The sequence below is a fragment of the Denticeps clupeoides genome, chromosome 2, assembly GCF_900700375.1.
Source record: "Denticeps clupeoides chromosome 2, fDenClu1.1, whole genome shotgun sequence".
NCBI classification, from domain to species: Eukaryota; Metazoa; Chordata; class Actinopteri; order Clupeiformes; family Denticipitidae; genus Denticeps; species Denticeps clupeoides.
Window position 1 is genome coordinate 16,360,662 of NC_041708.1, and position 26,608 is coordinate 16,387,269.

General features: G+C 39.7%; 1 protein-coding gene across 1 annotated transcript; it reads left to right on the forward strand.

The window, feature by feature from the left end:
- The first annotated feature begins 385 nt into the window (after positions 1–385).
- Positions 386–23,948, forward strand: LOC114768611 (uncharacterized). Its single transcript, XM_028960978.1, has 80 exons — positions 386–447; positions 523–569; positions 742–957; positions 1,134–1,277; positions 1,417–1,573; positions 1,668–1,695; positions 1,797–1,902; positions 1,981–2,073; positions 2,167–2,230; positions 2,307–2,405; positions 2,485–2,588; positions 2,667–2,805; positions 2,915–3,033; positions 3,113–3,262; positions 3,341–3,511; positions 3,602–3,908; positions 3,994–4,067; positions 4,170–4,257; positions 4,334–4,451; positions 4,543–4,666; positions 4,763–4,899; positions 4,982–5,237; positions 5,319–5,561; positions 5,636–5,812; positions 6,004–6,149; positions 6,273–6,363; positions 6,456–6,845; positions 6,914–7,040; positions 7,151–7,269; positions 7,410–7,606; positions 7,697–7,880; positions 7,974–8,139; positions 8,221–8,345; positions 8,433–8,741; positions 8,824–9,027; positions 9,124–9,249; positions 9,364–9,534; positions 9,621–9,725; positions 9,811–9,906; positions 10,063–10,194; positions 10,287–10,302; positions 14,185–14,396; positions 14,547–14,690; positions 14,830–14,986; positions 15,081–15,108; positions 15,210–15,315; positions 15,394–15,486; positions 15,580–15,643; positions 15,720–15,818; positions 15,898–16,001; positions 16,080–16,218; positions 16,328–16,446; positions 16,526–16,675; positions 16,754–16,924; positions 17,015–17,321; positions 17,407–17,480; positions 17,581–17,668; positions 17,745–17,862; positions 17,954–18,077; positions 18,179–18,315; positions 18,394–18,649; positions 18,748–18,990; positions 19,065–19,241; positions 19,417–19,562; positions 19,686–19,776; positions 19,869–20,258; positions 20,327–20,453; positions 20,564–20,682; positions 20,944–21,140; positions 21,230–21,413; positions 21,509–21,674; positions 21,774–21,898; positions 21,986–22,294; positions 22,377–22,580; positions 22,677–22,802; positions 22,917–23,087; positions 23,174–23,278; positions 23,364–23,459; positions 23,616–23,747; positions 23,839–23,948. The coding sequence occupies exons 3-80, from the start codon at positions 754–756 to the stop codon at positions 23,854–23,856; spliced, it is 11,622 nt and encodes a 3,873-aa protein (XP_028816811.1). The 5' UTR covers positions 386–447; positions 523–569; positions 742–753; the 3' UTR covers positions 23,857–23,948.
- Positions 23,949–26,608: the final 2,660 nt, after the last annotated feature.

Consider the following 26,608-nt stretch of genomic DNA (forward strand, 5'->3'; position numbering starts at 1 on the left):
ATTGACATCTGACACTCTGTTTTATTGGTTATTTGACATTACTAAATGTGTATGGCAGAAGCAAGTTAAGAAATGCAAATCAAATAAACACATAAAAGCAAAGCATTACGATTTTACATTAAACTATATAGAATATATTTTGCATACAAATATGAATATACATATTTCAAATATTTTTTTAATTTTACACATATAAAACGTATGTATTTACTGATTAAGAACTGATTAGGAAAATTATCATTTTACTTATAATTAATAACGGAGACACAAAAGAACATCTGTAATTTCTGTAATTTTCCCTGGTAGTTGCATCCATAAAAAGGAATCATATGATAATGAAACCTAGTACATGACCAAATTGAGCTGGGTAGTTCTGCTGAGTGAACAACACTGACTCTATATAAAAGAAGCTCAAGGGTCCCAAAGAATGAAGGAGACCCAGCAAAGGTGAGTTGATGTATATTTTCATCATATATGGAAATAATTTAAGGTTATCCACTCACAATTTTTGTATGTATTCAGTGTTCACAGACGTCAGGTGCCTTCCTTCTCTCTTGGCAGAGTGAAAGGTACATGTTAATTTAAACTGTCTTATTAATATAATAAATAGTTGAATAAAGAGAATAGCTGTATATATTCTATATGCATAAATATTCACGTATATAAATCACATCATGTAAACTGAGCACTCATGTAGTACCTGGAAATGACAAGAAACTACTGTAATACTGCCTCTCACAGTAAGGTGTCATCATGAGTACGGACGCGGAGATGGAGTGTTATGGCCCGGCGGCCATTTATCTCCGGAAGCCAGAAAAAGAGAGGATTGAGTCACAGACTGCACCCTTTGATGCCAAAACAGCCTACTTTGTAACCGAACCTGAAGAGATGTATCTCAAGGGTGTTCTCCAGAGCAAAGAAGGTGGCAAAGCCACCGTCAAAACTCTGTGTAACAAGGTGGGTCGAAAGCTGTTGGATTTATTACATTGAAATGTATTTGTTGAAAAAGTAATTCAATACAATTCATTAACAATTCAATACAATTCAATTAATTAATTAATTAATTAATTAGCTATGCCTAACAGCATTTAATTAAGTTGTTGCAATATTATCTCATTATTACTTGTTCACAGACCATCACGGTTAAAGAAGAAGAGATCCACCCCATGAATCCTCCTAAATTTGATAAAATTGAGGACATGGCCATGATGACCCATCTCCATGAGCCTGCTGTGCTGTACAACCTCAAAGAGCGTTATGCAGCATGGATGATCTACGTAAGAACAAAATGCACCTAAATCACTTAATTAATTAAAATTATTAATTAAAGCTGCACAGGAAAGTTGAACAAAGACACCAATACATAAACTGCAACAGTGACTGCTAGAATGGACAAGATTTCTTTTTGTATTTCAGACCTACTCTGGACTCTTCTGTGTCACTGTGAACCCCTACAAATGGCTCCCAGTGTACGATTCTGTGGTTGTATCAGCATACAGGGGCAAGAAGAGAATTGAAGCCCCTCCTCACATCTTCTCCATCTCTGACAATGCCTATCAGTTCATGCTTACAGGTGAGGAAATTTTAAATGAGAACTTAAAGTGGAGTTATATGCTTTAAACATAATATTTGAACATAAATTCAATTGCTTCTTCTGTATTTTTTAGATCGTGAAAATCAGTCTGTCTTGATTACGTAAGCTTCATAAATTAATATATACTTTATATATAAATAATTACACACATATTTATTACACCAAAATCTAATAATTTCATATTGTGTGTCTGTGTCCCCAGTGGAGAATCTGGTGCTGGAAAGACTGTAAACACCAAGCGTGTCATTCAGTACTTTGCAACAATTGCAGTAGCTGGAGCAAAGAAACCTGAACCAGGTAAAATTCAGGTAAGGACAATGAGTAGCATGTGTTAGTGCAAAGAGCATGACTGAACTTTTTTCTACTAAAAATATTTTCATCACTAGGGATCTCTGGAGGACCAGATCATTGCTGCCAACCCTCTATTGGAGGCTTATGGTAATGCAAAGACCATCAGGAATGACAACTCGTCCCGTTTTGTAAGTGTTTTGTGTGCTGAATTCAAAACCAAAAATTAAGGGACAAATTGCACTAATGTGATATTTTGTTCTTTTCTCAAATGTAACATTCAGGGTAAATTCATCAGAATCCATTTTGGTCAAACTGGTAAACTGGCCTCTGCTGATATTGAAACTTGTAAGTTCAGTTCCACCAGCTTTAAACATTACAAGGCTGTATATGGCCACCAATTATGTGTTATTAAAATGTGTAGATCTGCTGGAAAAGTCAAGAGTAACATTCCAGCTGTCTGCTGAGAGAAGCTACCACATCTTCTACCAGCTCATGACTGGACACAAGCCTGAGCTGCTTGGTATGTTATTGAGAAGTGTTAAAGTTCAGGTAATGTTACTGCCTCAGAAATCAAGTCACTGTTTCCATTCATATTTTAGAGGCTCTTCTCATCACCACCAACCCATATGACTACCCCATGATCAGTCAGGGTGAAATCACTGTCAAGAGTATCAATGATGTGGAGGAGCTCATTGCTACAGATGTAAGATCTGTAGCAATATAGTTTAAAGCATTTTGAAGTTTGAAGCGTTCTGAATTGTTTCTTAATGACATTATGTAGCTGGCCATTGATATTCTGGGCTTCAATGCTGAAGAAAAGATGGGCATATACAAGTTGACTGGAGCTGTGATACATCATGGGAACATGAAGTTCAAACAGAAGCAGAGAGAAGAGCAGGCTGAGCCTGATGGCACTGAGGGTAAACTGCTAATGAGCAATTATACTAATGAAATTTACATAATTGTACATAATTGTAAGTTTATTCATATTATATTAACGGATGTTATTCAAATTTGTGATTGCTTTAGTGGCTGATAAAATCGCCTACCTCCTGGGCCTGAACTCTGCTGACATGCTCAAGGCTCTGTGCTACCCCAGAGTGAAAGTCGGAAATGAATTTGTGACCAAGGGTCAAACTGTTCCACAGGTAAGATTCAGCAGTTACTACAAAATGCATTGAGCTTTATTTACAACTATGAATCACAAATGTGTGTCTACAAAACTAGGTCAACAACTCTGTGTCAGCTCTTTGCAAGTCTGTCTATGAGAAGATGTTCTTGTGGATGGTCGTCCGTATCAATGAAATGTTGGACACTAAGCAGCCCAGACAATTCTTCATTGGTGTGCTGGACATTGCTGGATTTGAGATCTTTGATGTGAGTGTCTCAACAATGAACAGTATTCTATACACTAAAGTCTGTTTGAAATGTCACTAATTCTCTTTTTTGAAACAGTTCAACAGCCTGGAGCAGCTGTGTATCAACTTCACCAATGAGAAACTGCAGCAGTTCTTCAACCACACTATGTTTGTGCTGGAGCAAGAGGAGTACAAGAAGGAAGGAATTGACTGGGAGTTCATTGACTTTGGTATGGACTTGGCTGCCTGCATTGAGCTTATTGAGAAGGTAAGATAGATGGATTAAAATGACTGAACGTCCTACAACTTTTGACACTGATAATTGCACTGAATGCACAAAAATGTATTTTATTCACAGCCATTGGGCATCTTCTCCATCCTTGAAGAGGAGTGTATGTTCCCTAAGGCCTCAGACACTACCTTCAAGAATAAGCTGTATGACCAGCACCTTGGAAAAAACAATGCTTTCCAGAAGCCCAAGCCAGCCAAAGGCAAGGCAGAGGCTCACTTCTCCCTGGTGCACTATGCTGGTACTGTGGACTACAACATCATGGGCTGGCTGGACAAGAACAAGGACCCCCTGAATGACTCTGTTGTGCAACTCTATCAGAAGTCAGCAAATAAGTTGTTGGCTTTACTCTATGCATCACATGCAAGTGCTGAGGGTAAAGTATTTGAAATAAATGTCCTCTAGTCATCATTAAACTCCATTGGAAATGCAAATATTATAGTTGTATTATGTTCAAACAGCTGAGGGTGGCGGTGGCAAAAAGGCTGGTAAGAAGAAGGGTGGTTCTTTCCAGACAGTATCTGCTCTGTTCAGGGTATGTTCAACTTAAATGATTTAAAACAATTCTAATTACATGTTGTTGTTTTTTGTTTAAATATTGTCGAACACTGAAAACTGTTATAAAAAAAACCTACAGGAGAACTTGGGCAAGCTGATGACCAACTTGAGGAGCACCCATCCTCATTTTGTCCGCTGTTTGATTCCAAATGAATCCAAGACACCAGGTAGGTCATTTTTAAAAATGCAGATATCCTGAGTATTCATAAACTCACAAGGCTAAAACATAACCTTATCATTCAGGTCTGATGGAGAACTTCCTGGTCATTCACCAGCTGAGGTGTAATGGTGTGCTAGAGGGTATCAGAATCTGCAGAAAGGGCTTTCCCAGCAGAATCCTCTATGGTGACTTCAAGCAGAGGTATTTAAACATATTCAATAGTGTTTCACGGAAGCTGAAAGATTTTAATATTTTAAAAGAACATGCAATGATATGTTTTTTAATCTTACAGATACAAAGTCCTGAATGCCAGTGTCATCCCAGAAGGACAGTTCATTGACAACAAGAAGGCTTCAGAGAAACTCTTGGGCTCTATTGATGTTGACCACACCCAATACAAGTTTGGACACACCAAGGTTGAACTGGGACAAAAAAACAATACTAAAATACACCAAATTATTGTTTTACAAAAAGAAACAAAACACTAACTGACATTTTTAATTCCAATGCAGGTGTTCTTTAAAGCTGGCCTGCTGGGTGGTCTTGAGGAGATGCGAGATGAGAAACTGGCTTCGCTGGTCACAATGACTCAGGCTCTGTGTCGTGGTTACCTCATGAGGAGGGAGTATGTCAAAATGACAGAGAGGAGGTACTTAACTCAACAACACATGAATCATGGTATTTCAGGCATTTCAGCCATGACAATAAATGCTTTATTACACATTCAACAGAGAGTCCATCTACAGCATTCAATACAACATCCGCTCATTCATGAATGTCAAACACTGGCCATGGATGAAGGTCTATTTCAAGATCAAGCCTCTTCTCAAAAGTGCTGAAACTGAGAAGGAAATGGCAGCAATGAAGGAGAACTATGAGAAAATGAAAGAGGACTTAGCCAAGGCTCTGGCAAAAAAGAAAGAGCTTGAAGAGAAGATGGTCGGTTTAATGCAGGAGAAAAATGACCTGCAGTTGGCTGTGGCATCTGTAAGTACTTCAAACTGTTTTTCATCAAACAGTAAGTGAACTATAAAAAATGTATTACAATACCACGCATCCCAATATCAGGAATCTGAGGGCCTTGCTGACGCTGAGGAGAGATGCGAGGGTCTGATTAAGAGCAAGATCCAGCTTGAAGCCAAACTCAAAGAGACTACTGAGAGGCTGGAGGATGAAGAGGAAATCAATGCTGAGCTGACAGCCAAGAAGCGAAAGCTGGAAGACGAGTGCTCTGAGCTGAAGAAAGACATTGATGACTTGGAGCTCACACTGGCTAAAGTGGAGAAGGAGAAACATGCAACTGAAAACAAGGTTTTTGTTTTTTAATTGTTTCATTTTTCTGTTACCCAAATGTACAAAAGCATTGAATCCAATTGTGTTTTCAGGTTAAAAACCTGACAGAGGAGATGGCCTCTCAGGATGAGAGCATTGCCAAATTAACCAAAGAGAAGAAAGCTCTCCAAGAGGCACACCAGCAGACTCTTGATGATCTCCAAGCAGAAGAAGACAAAGTCAATACTCTGACCAAAGCAAAGACCAAACTGGAGCAGCAAGTTGATGATGTAAGTAAAAGAGTGAAACAAGTGAATCATCACAGACTTTACCCCTAGTTGTTACTCTGAAATTACTAGATATTTGCCAGGATGACAGATCACAGAAAAAGAACACACAATGTGGTGCTTGCCCATCTACCACAATGTGGATAATTCCTGACAAAAAGCCAATATGCATGAATTGTATTTGCCTGTGACAGCTGGAGGGCTCTCTCGAACAAGAGAAGAAGCTCCGCATGGACCTAGAGAGAGCCAAGAGAAAGCTTGAAGGTGACCTGAAACTGACCCAGGAGTCAATCATGGACCTTGAGAATGACAAGCAACAGTCTGAGGAAAAGATCAAGAAGTAAGGAATAGAGAGCACATTCCACAATGCTTTTATACAAATTCATCCCAACTGAATTTTGCAATTGATTTAGAGTGTATCTACCAAATATGAAAATTATTTCATTTAAACTCTCCCACACAGAAAGGACTTTGAGATAAGCCAGCTCCTCAGCAAGATTGAGGATGAGCAGTCATTAGGAGCCCAGCTGCAGAAGAAAATTAAAGAACTCCAGGTGATCTCTTGTTTCTATGAGCATTTTGATATTAATTGTATTCTTTCTTCAATCAAAACACTTTACATCAAGAATTATTTCATCTCTGTCAGGCCCGCATTGAGGAGCTGGAAGAAGAAATTGAAGCTGAACGTGCTGCTCGGGCTAAGGTCGAGAAGCAGAGAGCTGATCTCTCCAGGGAACTTGAGGAGATCAGTGAGAGGCTTGAGGAAGCTGGTGGAGCCACCGCTGCTCAGATTGAGATGAACAAGAAGCGTGAGGCCGAGTTCCAGAAGCTGCGTCGTGATCTTGAAGAATCCACCCTACAACATGAAGCTACTGCTGCAGCTCTGCGCAAGAAGCAGGCCGACACTGTAGCAGAGCTGGGAGAGCAAATCGACAACCTTCAGCGTGTCAAGCAGAAGCTGGAGAAGGAGAAGAGTGAATACAAGATGGAAATTGATGACCTATCCAGCAACATGGAGGCTGTTGCAAAAGCAAAGGTATGAAAATACGAGCTCATCAGGCTTTAAAAAGAAACATAACCACATCTAAACTAAATCTTTTACAGGCAAACTTGGAGAAAATGTGCCGCACCCTTGAGGACCAACTGAGCGAAATTAAGACCAAGAGTGATGAAACTATTCGACAACTTAATGACTTAAATGCCCAGAAAGCAAGACTTCAAACTGAGAATGGTGAGGAAACATAACAGGAAGAAGAGCCAATTCTCTATAAATTAGTTATGACACGGTGTACAACATGATGCTTTTTTATGCGGACTAATGCTCAATATTGTGTTCAAAAGGTGAATTTAGCCGCCAGCTGGAAGAAAAGGAAGCTCTTGTATCCCAGCTTACCAGAGGCAAACAAGCTTATACACAACAGATTGAAGAGCTCAAGAGACATGTTGAAGAAGAAGTCAAGGTAGTATCACTTCTGTTATAACACATTGTTTTAATATCCACTGATAATGATTCTCACATAATTTATAGTGTTCTGAAGCATTTTCTAAAATGTCTGGAAATAATATTCTGTTCCAACTCTGTTATATGTCCTACTTAAAGGCTAAGAATGCTCTGGCTCATGCTGTCCAATCAGCTCGCCATGACTGTGACCTGCTCAGAGAGCAGTTTGAAGAGGAACAAGAGGCCAAAGCTGAGCTGCAGCGTGGAATGTCCAAGGCCAACAGTGAGGTGGCTCAGTGGAGAACCAAATATGAAACTGATGCCATCCAGCGCACTGAGGAGCTTGAAGAGTCCAAGTAACACAACATTTCTCATCTATGACTTAATCTACTTTTTACCTAAGTAATTAGAGTAGTAACCAATTTTTAAAATCAAATTACTCCCAGGAAAAAGCTTGCTCAGCGTCTACAGGAGGCTGAAGAGTCCATTGAGGCTGTGAACTCCAAATGTGCCTCTCTGGAGAAGACCAAGCAGAGACTGCAGGGTGAAGTGGAGGACCTCATGATTGATGTGGAGAGGGCCAATGCTCTGGCAGCCAACCTTGATAAGAAGCAGAGGAACTTTGACAAGGTGATCAGTGATGGAGTTTTCTATATTGATTCAGTTAAGAGCAAATCTAAACCAGACATAATGGCAGCTACAACACTACATCTCTCATTTCAGGTATTGGCAGAGTGGAAGCAGAAGTATGAAGAAGGCCAGGCAGAGCTGGAAGGGGCTCAGAAAGAGGCTCGATCTCTCAGCACAGAGCTCTTCAAGATGAAGAATTCCTATGAAGAATCTCTGGATCAGCTGGAGACACTGAAGAGGGAGAACAAGAACCTGCAGCGTATGTCTCAATGACACACAGACACTTTTTCAACCGTATTGAAAAGAAAACATCTATATTGTTTATTATTGTCCATTTTAGAGGAGATCTCAGACCTGACTGAGCAGATTGGTGAGACTGGAAAGACCATTCATGAGCTGGAGAAGTCAAAGAAGACAGTGGAGACTGAGAAATCAGAAATTCAGACCGCGTTGGAGGAAGCAGAAGTAATTTGGTCTTCAATGAACATAAACACACAATCGAATGTCATAATGTCAGTTATGTTTCAATTATTTAATATGTTTAATCTTCAGGGCACCCTTGAACATGAGGAATCCAAGATTCTTCGCGTTCAGCTTGAACTGAACCAGGTCAAAGGTGAAGTTGACAGGAAGCTGGGTGAGAAGGATGAGGAGATGGAGCAGATCAAGAGGAACAGCCAGAGGGTGATAGACTCCATGCAGAGCACTCTGGACTCTGAGGTCAGAAGCAGGAATGATGCCCTCAGAGTCAAGAAGAAGATGGAGGGAGATCTCAATGAGATGGAGATTCAGCTCAGCCATGCCAACCGCCAAGCAGCTGAAGCCCAGAAACAACTTAGAAATGTCCAGGGACAGCTGAAGGTCACTTTGAATTTTTCGAGTAATTTATATGATGATGTTCTTAAGACCATACTATCATTGTAAACCTATTATTTCATGCTAGGATGCCCAACTGCACCTCGATGAAGCTGTCAGAGGACAAGAAGACATGAAGGAGCAGGTTGCCATGGTGGAGCGCAGGAATAACTTGATGCTGTCTGAGATTGAGGAGCTGAGAGCTGCTCTGGAACAGACAGAGAGAGGCCGCAAAGTGGCTGAGCAGGAACTGGTAGATGCTAGTGAGCGTGTGGGACTGCTGCACTCCCAGGTGAAGCCTTGGTTACATTTTTTTACTTCCCTGAACTGATATCAACTTGAACTTTTATATGACCGTGTATTCTTTAATCTATTCCACATCATACAGAATACAAGCCTCATTAACACCAAGAAGAAGCTGGAAGGTGACCTTGTCCAAGTCCAGGGAGAAGTAGATGATGCAATGCAGGAGGCCAGGAATGCCGAAGAAAAGGCCAAAAAGGCCATCACAGATGTAAGTAAAAGATAATTCAATGAAAAAATACTACACAATACTACATAGATTGAATTAATTTAATTTGTAATTAGACTAATTGAAATTTCATGCAAAAATTGATGGATATTTTAGGCTGCCATGATGGCTGAGGAGCTGAAAAAGGAGCAGGACACCAGTGCTCACCTGGAGAGGATGAAGAAGAACCTGGAGGTCACAGTGAAGGACCTACAGCACCGTTTGGATGAGGCCGAGAATCTGGCCATGAAGGGTGGAAAGAAACAGCTCCAGAAACTGGAGTCTAGGGTATCGATGTTTTCCGAAGATAATATAGACATGATTATCAGTATACTCTTTACTCTTTGGTACAATAATGCATCGTTTTGTTGAAGGTACGTGAGCTAGAAGGTGAGGTTGAAGGTGAGCAGAAACGTGGAGCTGATGCTGTTAAAGGCGTCCGCAAATATGAGAGGAGAGTGAAGGAGCTCACCTACCAGGTAGAACATAATCTTAATTAAATTAATGATAATACAATTCCTGCCAGAGACTTTTTTCAGTTTTAAATATGACGTCTCTCTGTAGACTGAGGAGGATAAGAAGAACATCAACAGGCTACAGGATCTGGTGGATAAACTGCAGCTTAAAGTGAAGGCCTATAAGAGACAGGCTGAGGAAGCTGTAAGTTTACACACATTTTTTTCTGGTTATTTGTACAACTATACTTAATCCTTAAAACATAATCATTTGAGCTTAATAGACTTTATTTTCAAATCTTTCATGTTCATGACATGGGTTGAATTATTAATGCCCTCTTACTTTTTATTTCTTTAACAGGAGGAACAAGCCAACACTCACCTGTCCAGGTTTAGGAAGGTGCAGAATGAGCTGGAAGAAGCTCAGGAACGTGCCGACATCGCTGAGTCCCAGGTCAACAAGCTGAGAGCCAAGAGCCGGGAGGCTGGAAAGGTGAAGAATCCGATTTATTTTTTTAATTATTTTCAGGTAGAAAATTGTAGTTGTTTCACGATCAATTTTCAAATTATCTTTTTATTCTCCAGGCAAAAGATGAAGAATAAGAACAGAATGGGCACGGATCACAAGAACAGCTATTCATAGAATATGAATTGCTTGTGAACTAAAATAAAGAGCCTGACTTAATTTCCCCAACTTCTGGTCTTGTTTTTGTCTAATATATTTACAAATTGACAGAAAATCTGACAGAAAATTCATTAACTGACTATGACACATAATCAGTTTTTGCAAATGTGCCTTTTACAGTTCATGCTTTGCCATCTTTTAAATACAATGTTATTTACTCATGTTTGCTGAAAATCTTAATTAATAAGTCTTATACAAGCAAAGATTCAAAAATAGAGAGATGAATTATACGATAATTATACGATAAGATAAGGGAGCTGTGTCAAGATCTTGAAAATAAAAAGCTAGTTGGATGAAAATCCAAGAGACAGAAAGGGGGAAATGGAGGAGATAAGAAACTTTATTAAACTTATGTCCCTATTCTGAGCCATTTTCTTTATATTACTGTCATGGTGGCAGAATAAGGCAGAAAGGAAGGACCCATTGGCTCAACTTTCACATGACTGGGGTTTTACACATTCACAATATACAAGACAGGGCACAAGGACACACATATAATAAACCTGATGCAGACTCCACACACTGAAGCTATATTTATACATTGAACATCCATTGTGCACAATTGGAAATTAGGAAAGATAACATGTAGTCCGCCAATCTCCTTGCCTCGGATATTGCCAGGAGCACCCAGACTGCGTGACATGAGTCCTCGACCCTACTGTAGCTTTTCATGGGGTAGTAGCCTAGGGGTAACACACTCGCCTATGAACCAGAAGACCCAGGTTCAAATCCCATTGTGTCCCTGAGCAAGACACTTAGTTGCTCCAGGGGGACTGTCCCTGTAACTACTGATTGTAAGTCGCTCTGGATAAGGGTGTCTGATAAATGCTGTAAAAGTAAACGTAAATGACTGAAGCATTCTGCTCAATTTTATTGGCCATCAAGCATGTACTCTTTGCCTCACCTGAAACACATGGGTAGCCTATCCCCGCACAGGGAAAGACCTGCTGTACTCCTTGCCTCTGGAATCACCAAAGTAACATGGGCGGCGTGGGAGCACTCCTCAACCTTATGGTAGCTTCATGGTAGCTCGAATCCCGAGTCACCAAGGTGCGACTGAGCAAAAGCACCGTCCCCACACACTGCTCCCCATGCGCCTGTCATGGCTGCTTAATGCTCACCGAGGGTGATGGGTTAAAAGCAGAGGACATATTTCGTTGTGTGCACCGTGTGTGGTGCTGCAGTGCTTCACAATGACAATCACTTCACTTTCACCTTCAGTTTCATGATGCATCAAGGTTCTGTCACACCAGGGGAAAACAAGGTACATCACATGATTCATAACATGGAACTGGCAATCACCTGAGATGCGTCGCTGCAATCCAAACGAGAGGGTGGTGGTGGGAGGAAGTCTGCTGCATCCAAACATGGTCGGGTCATTCTGTCATGCAGGAAGGAAAAAGGGAGGAAGGACTCATTTGCACAACTTTCATGGGACTGGGGTTTTACAAGACAGTGTAGAAGGACACACATATGATGATCCGACACAGACTACACTAACTGAGGCAATATCAAGAAATTAGGATATACAACACAAAACTCTGGACCAGCAAACAGAACCGGAGCGCCCCCCCAGAGTCAAAATAATGACAACTGCACATAGTGTAATCTACTTAATTCAATCAATAGGATTTAGTTGAGAAATGGGTTTATCAATCACACTATTACCTATTTTCAAATAGAAAATTATTTCACAACCATTTTTCAATTTCCCTACATTCTCCAAGCCAAGGATGAGGAATGAGAACAGAATGGCTGTGGGTATAACCATAACCAAGTATAACCATTCATAGAATATAAAATGATTGTGAATTAAGATGAAAAGACTATCTTAATTTCCTTCTGTGTATTAAATATATTCACCTAGTTATTGGCATCCATTATTACCAGAAATTCTAAAAGTAGCTTTATTAACAGACCACAATCATAATCGACCACAATCATTATGTGGAAACATAATCTCTCATTGTAATTTTATAGATTGTGGTCTGTATTCTTTGAAATGCATTATTTAAATATGCTTGTTGAAGATCTGAATTTATCGAATCTTATACAGGCTCAGATTTAAAAACTCAAAATAAAACAATGCATCTGATTGAACAATAGTCTGGTCCTGATTTAACCAGGAACATTTTAAAGCTTGCATCTACATGCCCCCTGCTGGACAGCAACCTCGCGTGCTCTGTACAGCAAATTACAGCCCTAAATAAATGTGTAGAGTGATTGTGATGAGTAGAGTGATGTGTAGATTGCTGGAAACATACATATATTTGTAAAAAGACTGTAAAAAACATTACAACCAGTGTACATGTTAATTATCATGCCGTGTTTACATTAGACAATTTATCTAAACTTTTAAAAATGTATAAATCGGGGGAGTTATGTTTTATCAGAAATTTGCCATTGGCCAAACAGAGTCCAACTTTTCTGAAAATAGTGTGTGTTATGTAAGAGAGCATAAGACGTAATGACTGTGTGCATGTGAAAGTGATTAAATCCTGTTGTGGAATCTTTGAATTGCATAGCATTTCTTTTCCTTGTTAACAATTTCAGTGCCCAGTCCTCTACTGATCCTCTACTGATGCAGCTATGGTCTGAATGACTGTCCGCTTTTAGACTTCAATAGCATTAAATTCACATGTTTCAAACACCACAGTATGAGTGAAGTATAATATGACCCTGGCTGAAAGATTCGAACGAACATATATTATTAACATGAATATTAACAATTTCACAATGGCTGCCTAAACGTGAAAAAATGACAACAGAGCTTACTGTTTTTCAGATGATGACTCTTGTCTGGGTACCATACAAATGTCCATCAGCAGGGTTTCCATCAGACAAAACTCTTTAGATGAAAATGTAAACCTCCACACACTGCCAGTGTGCAAGAGTTTATATTTGTATTAATTCCAAATAAGACCAAAACTTCAGAGCCTGAAGTATTAAGTGTCACACTTTTAACGGGCAATCTGATCCTATGATGTCATGTTAGCTACGGCCAAATTTTATATTCTGATTGGAATCAGGTCAACATTGACATCTGACACTCTGTTTTATTGGTTATTTGACATTACTAAATGTGTATGGCAGAAGCAAGTTAAGAAATGCAAATAAAATAAACACATAAAAGCAAAGCATTACGATTTTACATTAAACTATATAGAATATATTGACAAAACATATTTCTTGAAATATGTATTATATTACATGGTCATATATATACATGGTCATATATATTTTTACAAATATGTATGTATTTACTGATTAAGAACTGATTAGGAAAATTATCATTTTACTTATAATTAATAACGGAGACACAAAAGAACATCTGTAATTTCTGTAATTTTCCCTGGTAGTTGCATCCATAAAAAGGAATCATATGATAATGAAACCTAGTACATGACCAAATTGAGCTGGGTAGTTCTGCTGAGTGAACAACACTGACTCTATATAAAAGAAGCTCAAGGGTCCCAAAGAATGAAGGAGACCCAGCAAAGGTGAGTTGATGTATATTTTCATCATATATGGAAATAATTTAAGGTTATCCACTCACAATTTTTGTATGTATTCAGTGTTCACAGACGTCAGGTGCCTTCCTTCTCTCTTGGCAGAGTGAAAGGTACATGTTAATTTAAACTGTCTTATTAATATAATAAATAGTTGAATAAAGAGAATAGCTGTATATATTCTATATGCATAAATATTCACGTATATAAATCACATCATGTAAACTGAGCACTCATGTAGTACCTGGAAATGACAAGAAACTACTGTAATACTGCCTCTCACAGTAAGGTGTCATCATGAGTACGGACGCGGAGATGGAGTGTTATGGCCCGGCGGCCATTTATCTCCGGAAGCCAGAAAAAGAGAGGATTGAGTCACAGACTGCACCCTTTGATGCCAAAACAGCCTACTTTGTAACCGAACCTGAAGAGATGTATCTCAAGGGTGTTCTCCAGAGCAAAGAAGGTGGCAAAGCCACCGTCAAAACTCTGTGTAACAAGGTGGGTCGAAAGCTGTTGGATTTATTACATTGAAATGTATTTATTGAAAAAGTAATTCAATACAATTCATTAACTAAATCATTAATTAGCTAGGCCTAACAGCATTTCATTGAGTTGTTGCAATATTATCTCATTATTACTTGTTCACAGACCATCACGGTTAAAGAAGAAGAGATCCACCCCATGAATCCTCCTAAATTTGATAAAATTGAGGACATGGCCATGATGACCCATCTCCATGAGCCTGCTGTGCTGTACAACCTCAAAGAGCGTTATGCAGCATGGATGATCTACGTAAGAACAAAATGCACCTAAATCACTTAATTAATTAAAATTATTAATTAAAGCTGCACAGGAAAGTTGAACAAAGACACCAATACATAAAGTGCAACAGTGACTGCTAGAATGGACAAGATTTCTTTTTGTATTTCAGACCTACTCTGGACTCTTCTGTGTCACTGTGAACCCCTACAAATGGCTCCCAGTGTACGATTCTGTGGTTGTATCAGCATACAGGGGCAAGAAGAGAATTGAAGCCCCTCCTCACATCTTCTCCATCTCTGACAATGCCTATCAGTTCATGCTTACAGGTGAGGACATTTTAAATGAGAACTTAAAGTGGAGTTATATGCTTTAAACATAATATTTGAACATAAATTCAATTGCTTCTTCTTTATTTTTTAGATCGTGAAAATCAGTCTGTCTTGATTACGTAAGCTTCATAAATTAATATATACTTTATATATAAATAATTACACACATATTTATTACACCAAAATCTAATAATTTCATATTGTGTGTCTGTGTCCCCAGTGGAGAATCTGGTGCTGGAAAGACTGTAAACACCAAGCGTGTCATTCAGTACTTTGCAACAATTGCAGTAGCTGGAGCAAAGAAACCTGAACCAGGTAAAATTCAGGTAAGGACAATGAGTAGCATGTGTTAGTACAAAGAGCATGACTGAACTTTTTTCTACTAAAAATATTTTCATCACTAGGGATCTCTGGAGGACCAGATCATTGCTGCCAACCCTCTATTGGAGGCTTATGGTAATGCAAAGACCATCAGGAATGACAACTCGTCCCGTTTTGTAAGTGTTTTGTGTGCTGAATTCAAAACCAAAAATTAAGAGACAAATTGCACTAATGTGATATTTTTTTCTTTTCTCAAATGCAACATTCAGGGTAAATTCATCAGAATCCATTTTGGTCAAACTGGTAAACTGGCCTCTGCTGATATTGAAACTTGTAAGTTCAGTTCCACCAGCTTTAAACTTTACAAGGTTGTATATGGCCACCAATTATGTGTTATAAAAATGTGTAGATCTGCTGGAAAAGTCAAGAGTAACATTCCAGCTGTCTGCTGAGAGAAGCTACCACATCTTCTACCAGCTCATGACTGGACACAAGCCTGAGCTGCTTGGTATGTTATTGAGAAGTGTTAAAGTTCAGGTAATGTTACTGCCTCAGAAATCAAGTCACTGTTTCCATTCATATTTTAGAGGCTCTTCTCATCACCACCAACCCATATGACTACCCCATGATCAGTCAGGGTGAAATCACTGTCAAGAGCATCAATGATGTGGAGGAGCTCATTGCTACAGATGTAAGATCTGTAGCAATATAGTTTAAAGCATTTTGAAGTTTGAAGCGTTCTGAATTGTTTCTTAATGATATTATGTAGCTGGCCATTGATATTCTGGGCTTTAATGCTGAAGAAAAGATGGGCATATACAAGTTGACTGGAGCTGTGATACATCATGGGAACATGAAGTTCAAACAGAAGCAGAGAGAAGAGCAGGCTGAGCCTGATGGCACTGAGGGTAAACTGCTAATGAGCAATTTTACTAATGAAATTTACATAATTGTACATAATTGTAAGTTTATTCATATTATATTAACGGATGTTATTCAAATTTGTGATTGCTTTAGTGGCTGATAAAATCGCCTACCTCCTGGGCCTGAACTCTGCTGACATGCTCAAGGCTCTGTGCTACCCCAGAGTGAAAGTCGGAAATGAATATGTGACCAAGGGTCAAACTGTTCCACAGGTAAGATTCAGCAGTTACTACAAAATGCATTGAGCTTTATTTACAACTATGAATCACAAATGTGTGTCTACAAAACTAGGTCAACAACGCTGTGTCAGCTCTTTGCAAGTCTGTCTATGAGAAGATGTTCTTGTGGATGGTCGTCCGTATCAATGAAATGTTGGACACTAAGCAGCCCAGACAATTCTTCATTGGTGTGCTGGACATTGCTGGATTTGAGATCTTTGATGTGAGTGTCTCAGCAATGAACAGTATTCTATACACTAAAGTCTGTTTGAAATGTCACTAATTCTCTTTTTTGAAACAGTTCAACAGCCTGGAGCAGCTGTGTATCAACTTCACCAATGAGAAACTGCAGCAGTTCTTCAACCACACTATGTTTGTGCTGGAGCAAGAGGAGTACAAGAAAGAGGGAATTGACTGGGAGTTCATTGACTTTGGTATGGACTTGGCTGCCTGCATTGAGCTTATTGAGAAGGTAAGATGGATGGATTAAAATGATTGAACGTCCTACAACTTTTGACACTGATAATTGCTCTGAATGCACAAAAAATTATTTTATTCACAGCCATTGGGCATCTTCTCCATCCTTGAAGAGGAGTGTATGTTCCCTAAGGCCTCAGACACTACCTTCAAGAATAAGCTGTATGACCAGCACCTTGGAAAAAACAATGCTTTCCAGAAGCCCAAGCCAGCCAAAGGCAAGGCAGAGGCTCACTTCTCCCTGGTGCACTATGCTGGTACTGTGGACTACAACATCATGGGCTGGCTGGACAAGAACAAGGACCCCCTGAATGACTCTGTTGTGCAGCTCTATCAGAAGTCAGCAAATAAGTTGTTGGCTTTACTCTATGCATCACATGCAAGTGCTGAGGGTAAAGTATTTGAAATAAATGTCCTCTAGTCATCATTAAACACCATTGGAAATGCAAATATTACAGTTGTATTATGTTCAAACAGCTGAGGGTGGCGGTGGCAAAAAAGGTGGTAAGAAGAAGGGTGGTTCTTTCCAGACAGTATCTGCCCTGTTCAGGGTATGTTCAACTTAAATGATTTAAAACCATTCTAATTACATGTGGTTTTTATTGTTTAAATATTGGGGAACACTGAAAACTGTTATAAAAACACCTACAGGAGAACTTGGGCAAGCTGATGACCAACTTGAGGAGCACCCATCCTCACTTTGTCCGCTGTTTGATTCCAAATGAATCCAAGACACCAGGTAGGTCATTTTTAAAAATGCTGATATGCTGAGTATACATGAGCTCACAAGGCTAAAACATAGCCTTATCATTCAGGTCTGATGGAGAACTTCCTGGTCATTCACCAGCTGAGGTGTAATGGTGTGCTAGAGGGTATCAGAATCTGCAGAAAGGGCTTTCCCAGCAGAATCCTCTATGGTGACTTCAAGCAGAGGTATTTAAACATATTCAATAGTGTTTCACTGAAGCTGAAAGATTTTAATATTTTAAAAGAACATGCAATGATATGTTTTTTAATCTTACAGATACAAAGTCCTGAATGCCAGTGTCATCCCAGAAGGACAGTTCATTGACAACAAGAAGGCTTCAGAGAAACTCTTGGGCTCTATTGATGTTGACCACACCCAATACAAGTTTGGACACACCAAGGTTGAACTGGGACAATACTAAAACACAATACTAAAATACAACAAATTATTGTTTTACAAAGAGAAACAAAACACTAACTGACATTTTTAATTCCAATGCAGGTGTTCTTTAAAGCTGGCCTGCTGGGTGGTCTTGAGGAGATGCGAGATGAGAAACTGGCTTCCCTGGTCACAATGACTCAGGCTGTGTGTCGTGGTTACCTCATGAGGAGGGAGTTTGTTAAGATGATGGAGAGGAGGTACTTAACTCAACAACACATTAATCATTCTATTTTATTTCAGCCATGACAATAAATGCTTCATTACACGTTCAACAGAGAGTCCATCTACAGCATTCAATACAACATCCGCTCATTCATGAACGTCAAACACTGGCCATGGATGAAGGTCTATTTCAAGATCAAGCCTCTTCTCAAAAGTGCTGAAACTGAGAAGGAAATGGCAGCAATGAAGGAGAACTATGAGAAAATGAAGGAGGACTTGGCCAAAGCTCTAGCAAAAAAGAAAGAACTAGAAGAGAAGATGGTCGGTTTGATGCAGGAGAAGAATGACCTGCAGTTGGCTGTGGCATCTGTATGTACTTCAAACTGTTTTCATCTAAACTTGAATGAGTGAATTATGTGAGTGAAATATGAATAAATATTTTATGATACCATGCATCTCGATGTCAGGAATCTGAGGGCCTTGCTGACGCTGAGGAGAGATGTGAGGGTCTGATTAAGAGCAAAATACAGCTTGAAGCCAAACTCAAAGAGACTACTGAGAGGCTGGAGGATGAAGAGGAAATCAATGCTGAGCTGACAGCCAAGAAGCGAAAGCTGGAGGATGAGTGCTCTGAGCTGAAGAAAGACATTGATGACTTGGAGCTCACACTGGCTAAAGTGGAGAAGGAGAAACATGCAACTGAAAACAAGGTTTTTGTTTTTTAATTGTTTCATTTTTCTGTTTCCCAAATTTACAAGAGCATTGATGCCAAATGTGTTTTCAGGTTAAAAACCTGACAGAGGAAATGGCCTCTCAGGACGAGAGCATTGCCAAATTAACCAAAGAGAAGAAAGCTCTCCAAGAGGCACACCAGCAGACTCTTGATGATCTCCAAGCAGAAGAAGACAAAGTCAATACTCTGACCAAAGCAAAGACCAAACTGGAGCAGCAAGTTGATGATGTAAGTAAAAAAAAATAGGAATCATCAGAGACTTTACCTCTAGTTTTTACTCTGACATGAGGAGATATTTGCCAGAATTAAAGATCAAATAAAAGAAAATCTAAATCCTTTTCATGTGGTGCTTGATAGTTCCTGACAAAAGCCAATATGCATGAATTGTATTTGCCTGTGACAGCTGGAGGGCTCTCTCGAACAAGAGAAGAAGCTCCGCATGGACCTTGAGAGAGCCAAGAGAAAGCTTGAAGGTGACCTGAAACTGACCCAGGAGTCAATCATGGACCTGGAGAATGACAAGCAACAGTCTGAGGAAAAGATCAAGAAGTAAGGAATAGAGAGCACATTCCACAATGCTTTTATACAAATTCATCCCAACTGAATTTTGCAATTGATTTAGAGTGTATCCACCAAACATGAAGATGATTTAATTTAAACTCTCCCACACAGAAAGGACTTTGAGATAAGCCAGCTTCTCAGCAAGATTGAGGATGAGCAGTCATTAGGAGCCCAGCTGCAGAAGAAAATTAAAGAACTCCAGGTGATCTCTTGTTTCTATGAACATTTTGATTTTCATTATATTTTTTCTTAAATTACAACACTTTACATCAAGAATTATTTCATCTCTGTCAGGCCCGCATTGAGGAGCTGGAAGAAGAAATTGAAGCTGAACGTGCTGCTCGGGCTAAGGTCGAGAAGCAGAGAGCTGATCTCTCCAGGGAACTTGAGGAGATCAGTGAGAGGCTTGAGGAAGCTGGTGGAGCCACCGCTGCTCAGATTGAGATGAACAAGAAGCGTGAGGCCGAGTTCCAGAAGCTGCGTCGTGATCTTGAAGAATCCACCCTACAACATGAAGCTACTGCTGCAGCTCTGCGCAAGAAGCAGGCCGACACTGTAGCAGAGCTGGGAGAGCAAATCGACAACCTTCAGCGTGTCAAGCAGAAGCTGGAGAAGGAGAAGAGTGAATACAAGATGGAAATTGATGACCTTACCAGCAACATGGAGGCTGTTGCAAAAGCAAAGGTATGAAAATACGAGCTCATCGGGCTTTAAAAAGAAACATAACCACATCTAAACGAAATCTTTTACAGGCAAACTTGGAGAAAATGTGCCGCACCCTTGAGGACCAACTGAGCGAAATTAAGACCAAGAGTGATGAAACTATTCGACAACTTAATGACTTAAATGCCCAGAAAGCAAGACTTCAAACTGAGAATGGTGAGAAAACATAACAGGAAGAAGAGTCAATTATCTATAAATTAGTTATGACACGGTGTACAACATGATGCTTTTTTATGTGGACTAATGCTCAATATTGTGTTCAAAAGGTGAATTTAGCCGCCAGCTGGAAGAAAAGGAAGCTCTTGTATCCCAGCTTACCAGAGGCAAACAAGCTTATACACAACAGATTGAAGAGCTCAAGAGACACATTGAAGAGGAAGTCAAGGTAGTATCACTTTTGTGACACTGAAAATAATTTACTTCTAATTGATATAGTGCACTGAAGCATTTTTTAGCATGTCTGGAGAGCATATTCTTAATACTAGATTGCATCTTAAACAAACTAATCTTAGTCTAACTGCCTGAACAGAGTCAAATTTGTGAAAATAGTTTTCAAAATATATTGACAGGTATTATTCTCGCAATTGTCAAACATGAAATCTGTGAACATTTTCCATGTAACATTACATGTAACGTTACATTATAGGCCAAGAATGCTCTGGCTCATGCTGTCCAATCAGCTCGCCATGACTGTGACCTGCTCAGAGAGCAGTTTGAAGAGGAACAAGAGGCCAAAGCTGAGCTGCAGCGTGGAATGTCCAAGGCCAACAGTGAGGTGGCTCAGTGGAGAACCAAATATGAAACTGATGCCATCCAGCGCACTGAGGAGCTTGAAGAGTCCAAGTAACACAACATTTCTCATCTATGACTTAATCTACTCTTTACCTAAGTAATTAGAGTAGTAACCAATTTTTAAATCAAATTACTCCCAGGAAAAAGCTTGCTCAGCGTCTACAGGAGGCTGAAGAGTCCATTGAGGCTGTGAACTCCAAGTGTGCCTCTCTGGAGAAGACCAAGCAGAGACTGCAGGGTGAAGTGGAGGACCTCATGATTGATGTGGAGAGGGCCAATGCTCTGGCAGCCAACCTTGATAAGAAGCAGAGGAACTTTGACAAGGTGATCAGTGATGGAGTTAATTCTATATTGATTCAGTTAGGAGCAAGTCTAAACTGGACATAATGGCAGCTACAATACTACATCTCTCATATCAGGTATTGGCAGAGTGGAAGCAGAAGTATGAAGAAGGCCAGGCAGAGCTGGAAGGGGCTCAGAAAGAGGCTCGATCTCTCAGCACAGAGCTCTTCAAGATGAAGAATTCCTATGAAGAATCTCTGGATCAGCTGGAGACACTGAAGAGGGAGAACAAGAACCTGCAGCGTATGTCTCAATGACACACAGACACTTTTTCAAGTGTATTGAAAAGAGTATTGTTTTTTTATTTATTTGTTTTATATTGTTTATTATTGTCCATTTCAGAGGAGATCTCAGACCTGACTGAGCAGATTGGTGAGACTGGAAAGACCATTCATGAGCTGGAGAAGGCAAAGAAGACAGTGGAGACTGAGAAATCAGAAATCCAGACCGCGTTGGAGGAAGCAGAAGTAATTTGGTCTTCAATTAACATAAACACACAATCGAATGTCATAATGCCAGTTATGTTTCAATTATTTAATATGTTTAATCTTCAGGGCACCCTTGAACATGAGGAATCCAAGATTCTTCGCGTTCAGCTTGAACTGAACCAGGTCAAAGGTGAAGTTGACAGGAAGCTGGGTGAGAAGGATGAGGAGATGGAGCAGATCAAGAGGAACAGCCAGAGGGTGATAGACTCCATGCAGAGCACTCTGGACTCTGAGGTCAGGAGCAGGAATGATGCCCTCAGAGTCAAGAAGAAGATGGAGGGAGATCTCAATGAGATGGAGATTCAGCTCAGCCATGCCAACCGCCAAGCAGCTGAAGCCCAGAAACAACTTAGAAATGTCCAGGGACAGCTGAAGGTCACTTTGAATTTTTCGAGTAATTTATATGATGATGTACTTGAGACCATACTATCATTGTAAACTATGTATTTCTTACTAGGATGCCCAACTGCACCTTGATGAAGCTGTCAGAGGACAAGAAGACATGAAGGAGCAGGTTGCCATGGTGGAGCGCAGGAATAACTTGATGCTGTCTGAGATTGAGGAGCTGAGAGCTGCTCTGGAACAGACAGAGAGAGGCCGCAAAGTGGCTGAGCAGGAACTGGTGGATGCTAGTGAGCGTGTGGGACTGCTGCACTCCCAGGTGAAGCCTTGGTTACATTTTTTTACTTCCCTGAACTGATATCAACTTGAACTTTTATATGACTGTGTATTCTTTAATCTATTCCACATCATACAGAATACAAGCCTCATTAACACCAAGAAGAAGCTGGAAGGTGACCTTGTCCAAGTCCAGGGAGAAGTAGATGATGCCATACAGGAGGCCAGGAATGCCGAAGAAAAGGCCAAAAAGGCCATCACAGATGTAAGTAAAAGATAATTCAATGAAAAAATACTACACAATACTACATAGATTGAATTAATTTAATTTGTAATTAGACTAATTGCAAATGTATGCAAAAATTGATGGATATTTTAGGCTGCCATGATGGCTGAGGAGCTGAAAAAGGAGCAGGACACCAGTGCTCACCTGGAGAGGATGAAGAAGAACCTGGAGGTCACAGTGAAGGACCTACAGCACCGTTTGGATGAGGCTGAGAATCTGGCCATGAAGGGTGGAAAGAAACAGCTCCAGAAACTGGAGTCTAGGGTATCGATGTTTACCAAAGATAATATAGACATGATTATCACTATACACTTTACTCTTTGGTACACTAATGTATTGTTTTGTTGAAGGTACGTGACCTAGAAGGTGAGGTTGAAGGTGAGCAGAAACGTGGAGCTGATGCTGTTAAAGGCGTCCGCAAATATGAGAGGAGAGTGAAGGAGCTCACCTACCAGGTAAAACATAATCTTAATTAAATTAATGATTATACAATTCCTGCCAGAGACTTTTTTCAGTTTTAAATATGATGTCTCTCTGTAGACTGAGGAGGATAAGAAGAACATCAACAGGCTACAGGATCTGGTGGATAAACTGCAGCTTAAAGTGAAGGCCTATAAGAGACAGGCTGAGGAAGCTGTAAGTTTACACACATTTGTTCTGGTTATTTGTACAACTATACTTAATCCTTAAACCGTAATCATTTGAGCTTGATAGACTTTATTTTCAAATCTGTTATCTTCTTGACATGGGTTGAATTAATTAATGCCCTCTTACTTTTTATTTCTTTAACAGGAGGAACAAGCCAACACTCATCTGTCCAGGTTCAGGAAGGTTCAGAATGAGCTGGAAGAAGCTCAAGAACGTGCTGACATCGCTGAGTCCCAGGTCAACAAGCTGAGAGCCAAGAGCCGGGAGGCTGGAAAGGTGAAGCAAAACAATTCAGCACTGTTGACATTTTGACAATGAAGTAGAAAATTATCAGTGAATAAAATTTATTTCCGTTCATATTCTCCAGGCAAAAGATGAAGAATAAGAACAGAATGGGCATGGATCAACAAGAACAGCCTTTCATAGAATATGAATTGCTTGTGAAATAAAATAAAGAGCCTGATTTGATTTCCCTGACTTGTGTTCTTGTTGTGTGTTACATATTGTCACCTAGTCATTGACATCCATGTTTACCAGAAATTCTGATAGTAAATACATTAAAATATTGTCACCCTGTCAACAATCAGATTACGGGTTAACACAATCTGTTTTTGCCAATGTGAATTTCATCGATATTGTCTGGATTCTTGCCTATTCTTTTCTTTCAAATACACCATATACTCATGCTTGACAAAACCTGATGTCATCCATTTCAGTTCAGATCCATTCTAGTTCAGATTCACTAGTAGCAAGCTGATCGATCCAGGGATCAGATGTTTGTGGAAGCTGGTGATGATATGAAAAAATTAATTTCAGTTTCAAAAGCTGCAACATGATCTTGGAGAGTACTCTGAAGCTATTACTGTATTAATCACTGAATTACCTACTCACATACTAACTACAAGTACTTCATCCATATGAAGGACATTGGGTACATTGGACTTGTCAGTACCTAATCAGTACCACTTGCCCGAATGATACAAATTTAGAACTGACAGGACTCAACCAAGTTAGGGCGCCAGCTATTTCAAAGTGCACATATCAGTCACTATGTACACCTATGGCTAAGGTAGTTGCCAGTGCACCTTGTGTGCATGCTTTAGGGTAGTGGGAGGAAAAAGAAGTCCAGCGTACCAACACCAGCAAATGTCCGGGTGATTTCTAGACTAGCAGCGTCAGACGCGAGAGCGTCTCATCACTGTTGTTTATTGCTGCATTTGCCTTTTATCCACTGTAAACTGTTGCCACTAATAAATCTTTTATCCCCTTGATAACTCCACATGTGTTCATTCATAGTTTTGATGACTTCAGTGAGAATCTACCTATGTAAATGGTCATGAAAATAAAGAAAACACATTGAATGAGAAGGTTGGCCTGTACTGTATGTATTTCAGGGAAGGTGTAACCACCATCTTTTAACTATAGGATTGTATTTGTGTCTACTGTTTGCTAATATGAATGGAAAAGTAGTCTTTTTTCCCTTTCCTTTCTAGTGGACTTTCTGGGTCCACATCACAGACACAGGGCCTAGACTGAAGTGGAGGGGCTCTTGAGTGTTTTGTAATAAAATGTTTTGATATTGCAGTGGATACTGTAAGTTTGATCCTTCCTTTTTTGGTTTGCTATGATTTTTTCCTGTTCTCCTGTTGCCATAAGCTGACCTTTTCATTTCCTGTTATTGCATAAAAATGCACTTATTATGCACAAGAAAGCATTTGACAAGGAAATCTGTGCTCATGTGATTCGAATTTAAGTTTACAGGAAAAATATTTACGCATGAAAAATTAAATAAAAATTTTTAATATTGCTCTGAACAAAGACATCACAGCCTTTCTCGAAGTAAATGGATGTTTGAAACGTGAGGCTGCACTTTATTGAAGCTTTGGGGTCCAATTATTTCATACAGAAAACCCTGTGGCACATTCTCTTTCTCACAACATGTTACCACTGACAGAAACTTAAAATGTTCAAATATGTCAAAAATGTGGCTGGCGTGGCGTGGCGTGTCTCCGTCTCACGCAACCTCCACGTTCTTGGCCATTAGTTTTTATGAGAGGAGCTTCATCAGATATGAAATACTCATAACCGACGTGGACAAATACTTAGTTTCAGGGTATAATGTACATTTAACATATACATTCTTACCTTTCATTTCAGCAGGGGAAAAGTCACGTCTGCATATCCACTGTAAAAACGCTATTTTGAACTCGCTATACTGAGTCTCTCCAGGCGTGTGTGTTTGTGTAAAGGCCCGCCTACTTCTGCCTCTGATTGGCTTACCATGGGGTTTAAATCAACCTCAGCCAATCATCAACACTTATGCGGTTGTCGCACCCCTAACCAAAGACAAAAAGCTTTGCTGCTCCCGTCGAATGCCCGGTAGGATGAAAATAGCGTAATTACAGTTACGGTAACGGTGTTGTAACATTGGAAAGACTAATTGATTAGATTACCTGTTAATGATTTTTATTTCATTCTGGTCAGTATAGCCGTAATGTGACCCTGAATAACTGTGTGAAAATGTACAGGATTCAGCCCTGGTACCTTGTAAAAAGAACATACACAAAAAAAACCTGCCAGTTCTCATTTTAATTATAATTCCATGTTCATATTAAACAGCTAGATTAAATAAATATGTAGAAACAGAGGAGGCTCTTCATTATCAGAGAATGGGGAGTCCCCCTCAAAACCAGATGTCCTCAAGAATTTAAACACATAGAGTGGAAGAACCAGTTCAAGGTCAAGAAGCACGCAGTTACTTTAGGCACTCACTGCAACCCACATAGCATGAGCAAACCACAGCATAATCATAATACGATTCTAATTGAATCTTTCCACAGAATATACATATTTCATTTTTATTGATTTAGAAAAGATGCTGGTAGGAAAACTGCTAATATGTAATTTTCACAATGCCTGTGCAAATGTAAAATGGTCAGAAAAAAAAATATTCAAAGCAGAACTTACTGTTTTTAAGATGATGACTCTTGTCTGGGTACCATGCAAATGTCCATCAGCAGGGTTTCCAACACAGATACAAAACCCTTGAGAAGAAATTGTAAACCTCTGCACTCTGCCAGTGTGCTAGAGTTTATATTTGTATTAATTCCAAATAAGACCAAAACGTCAGAGCCTGA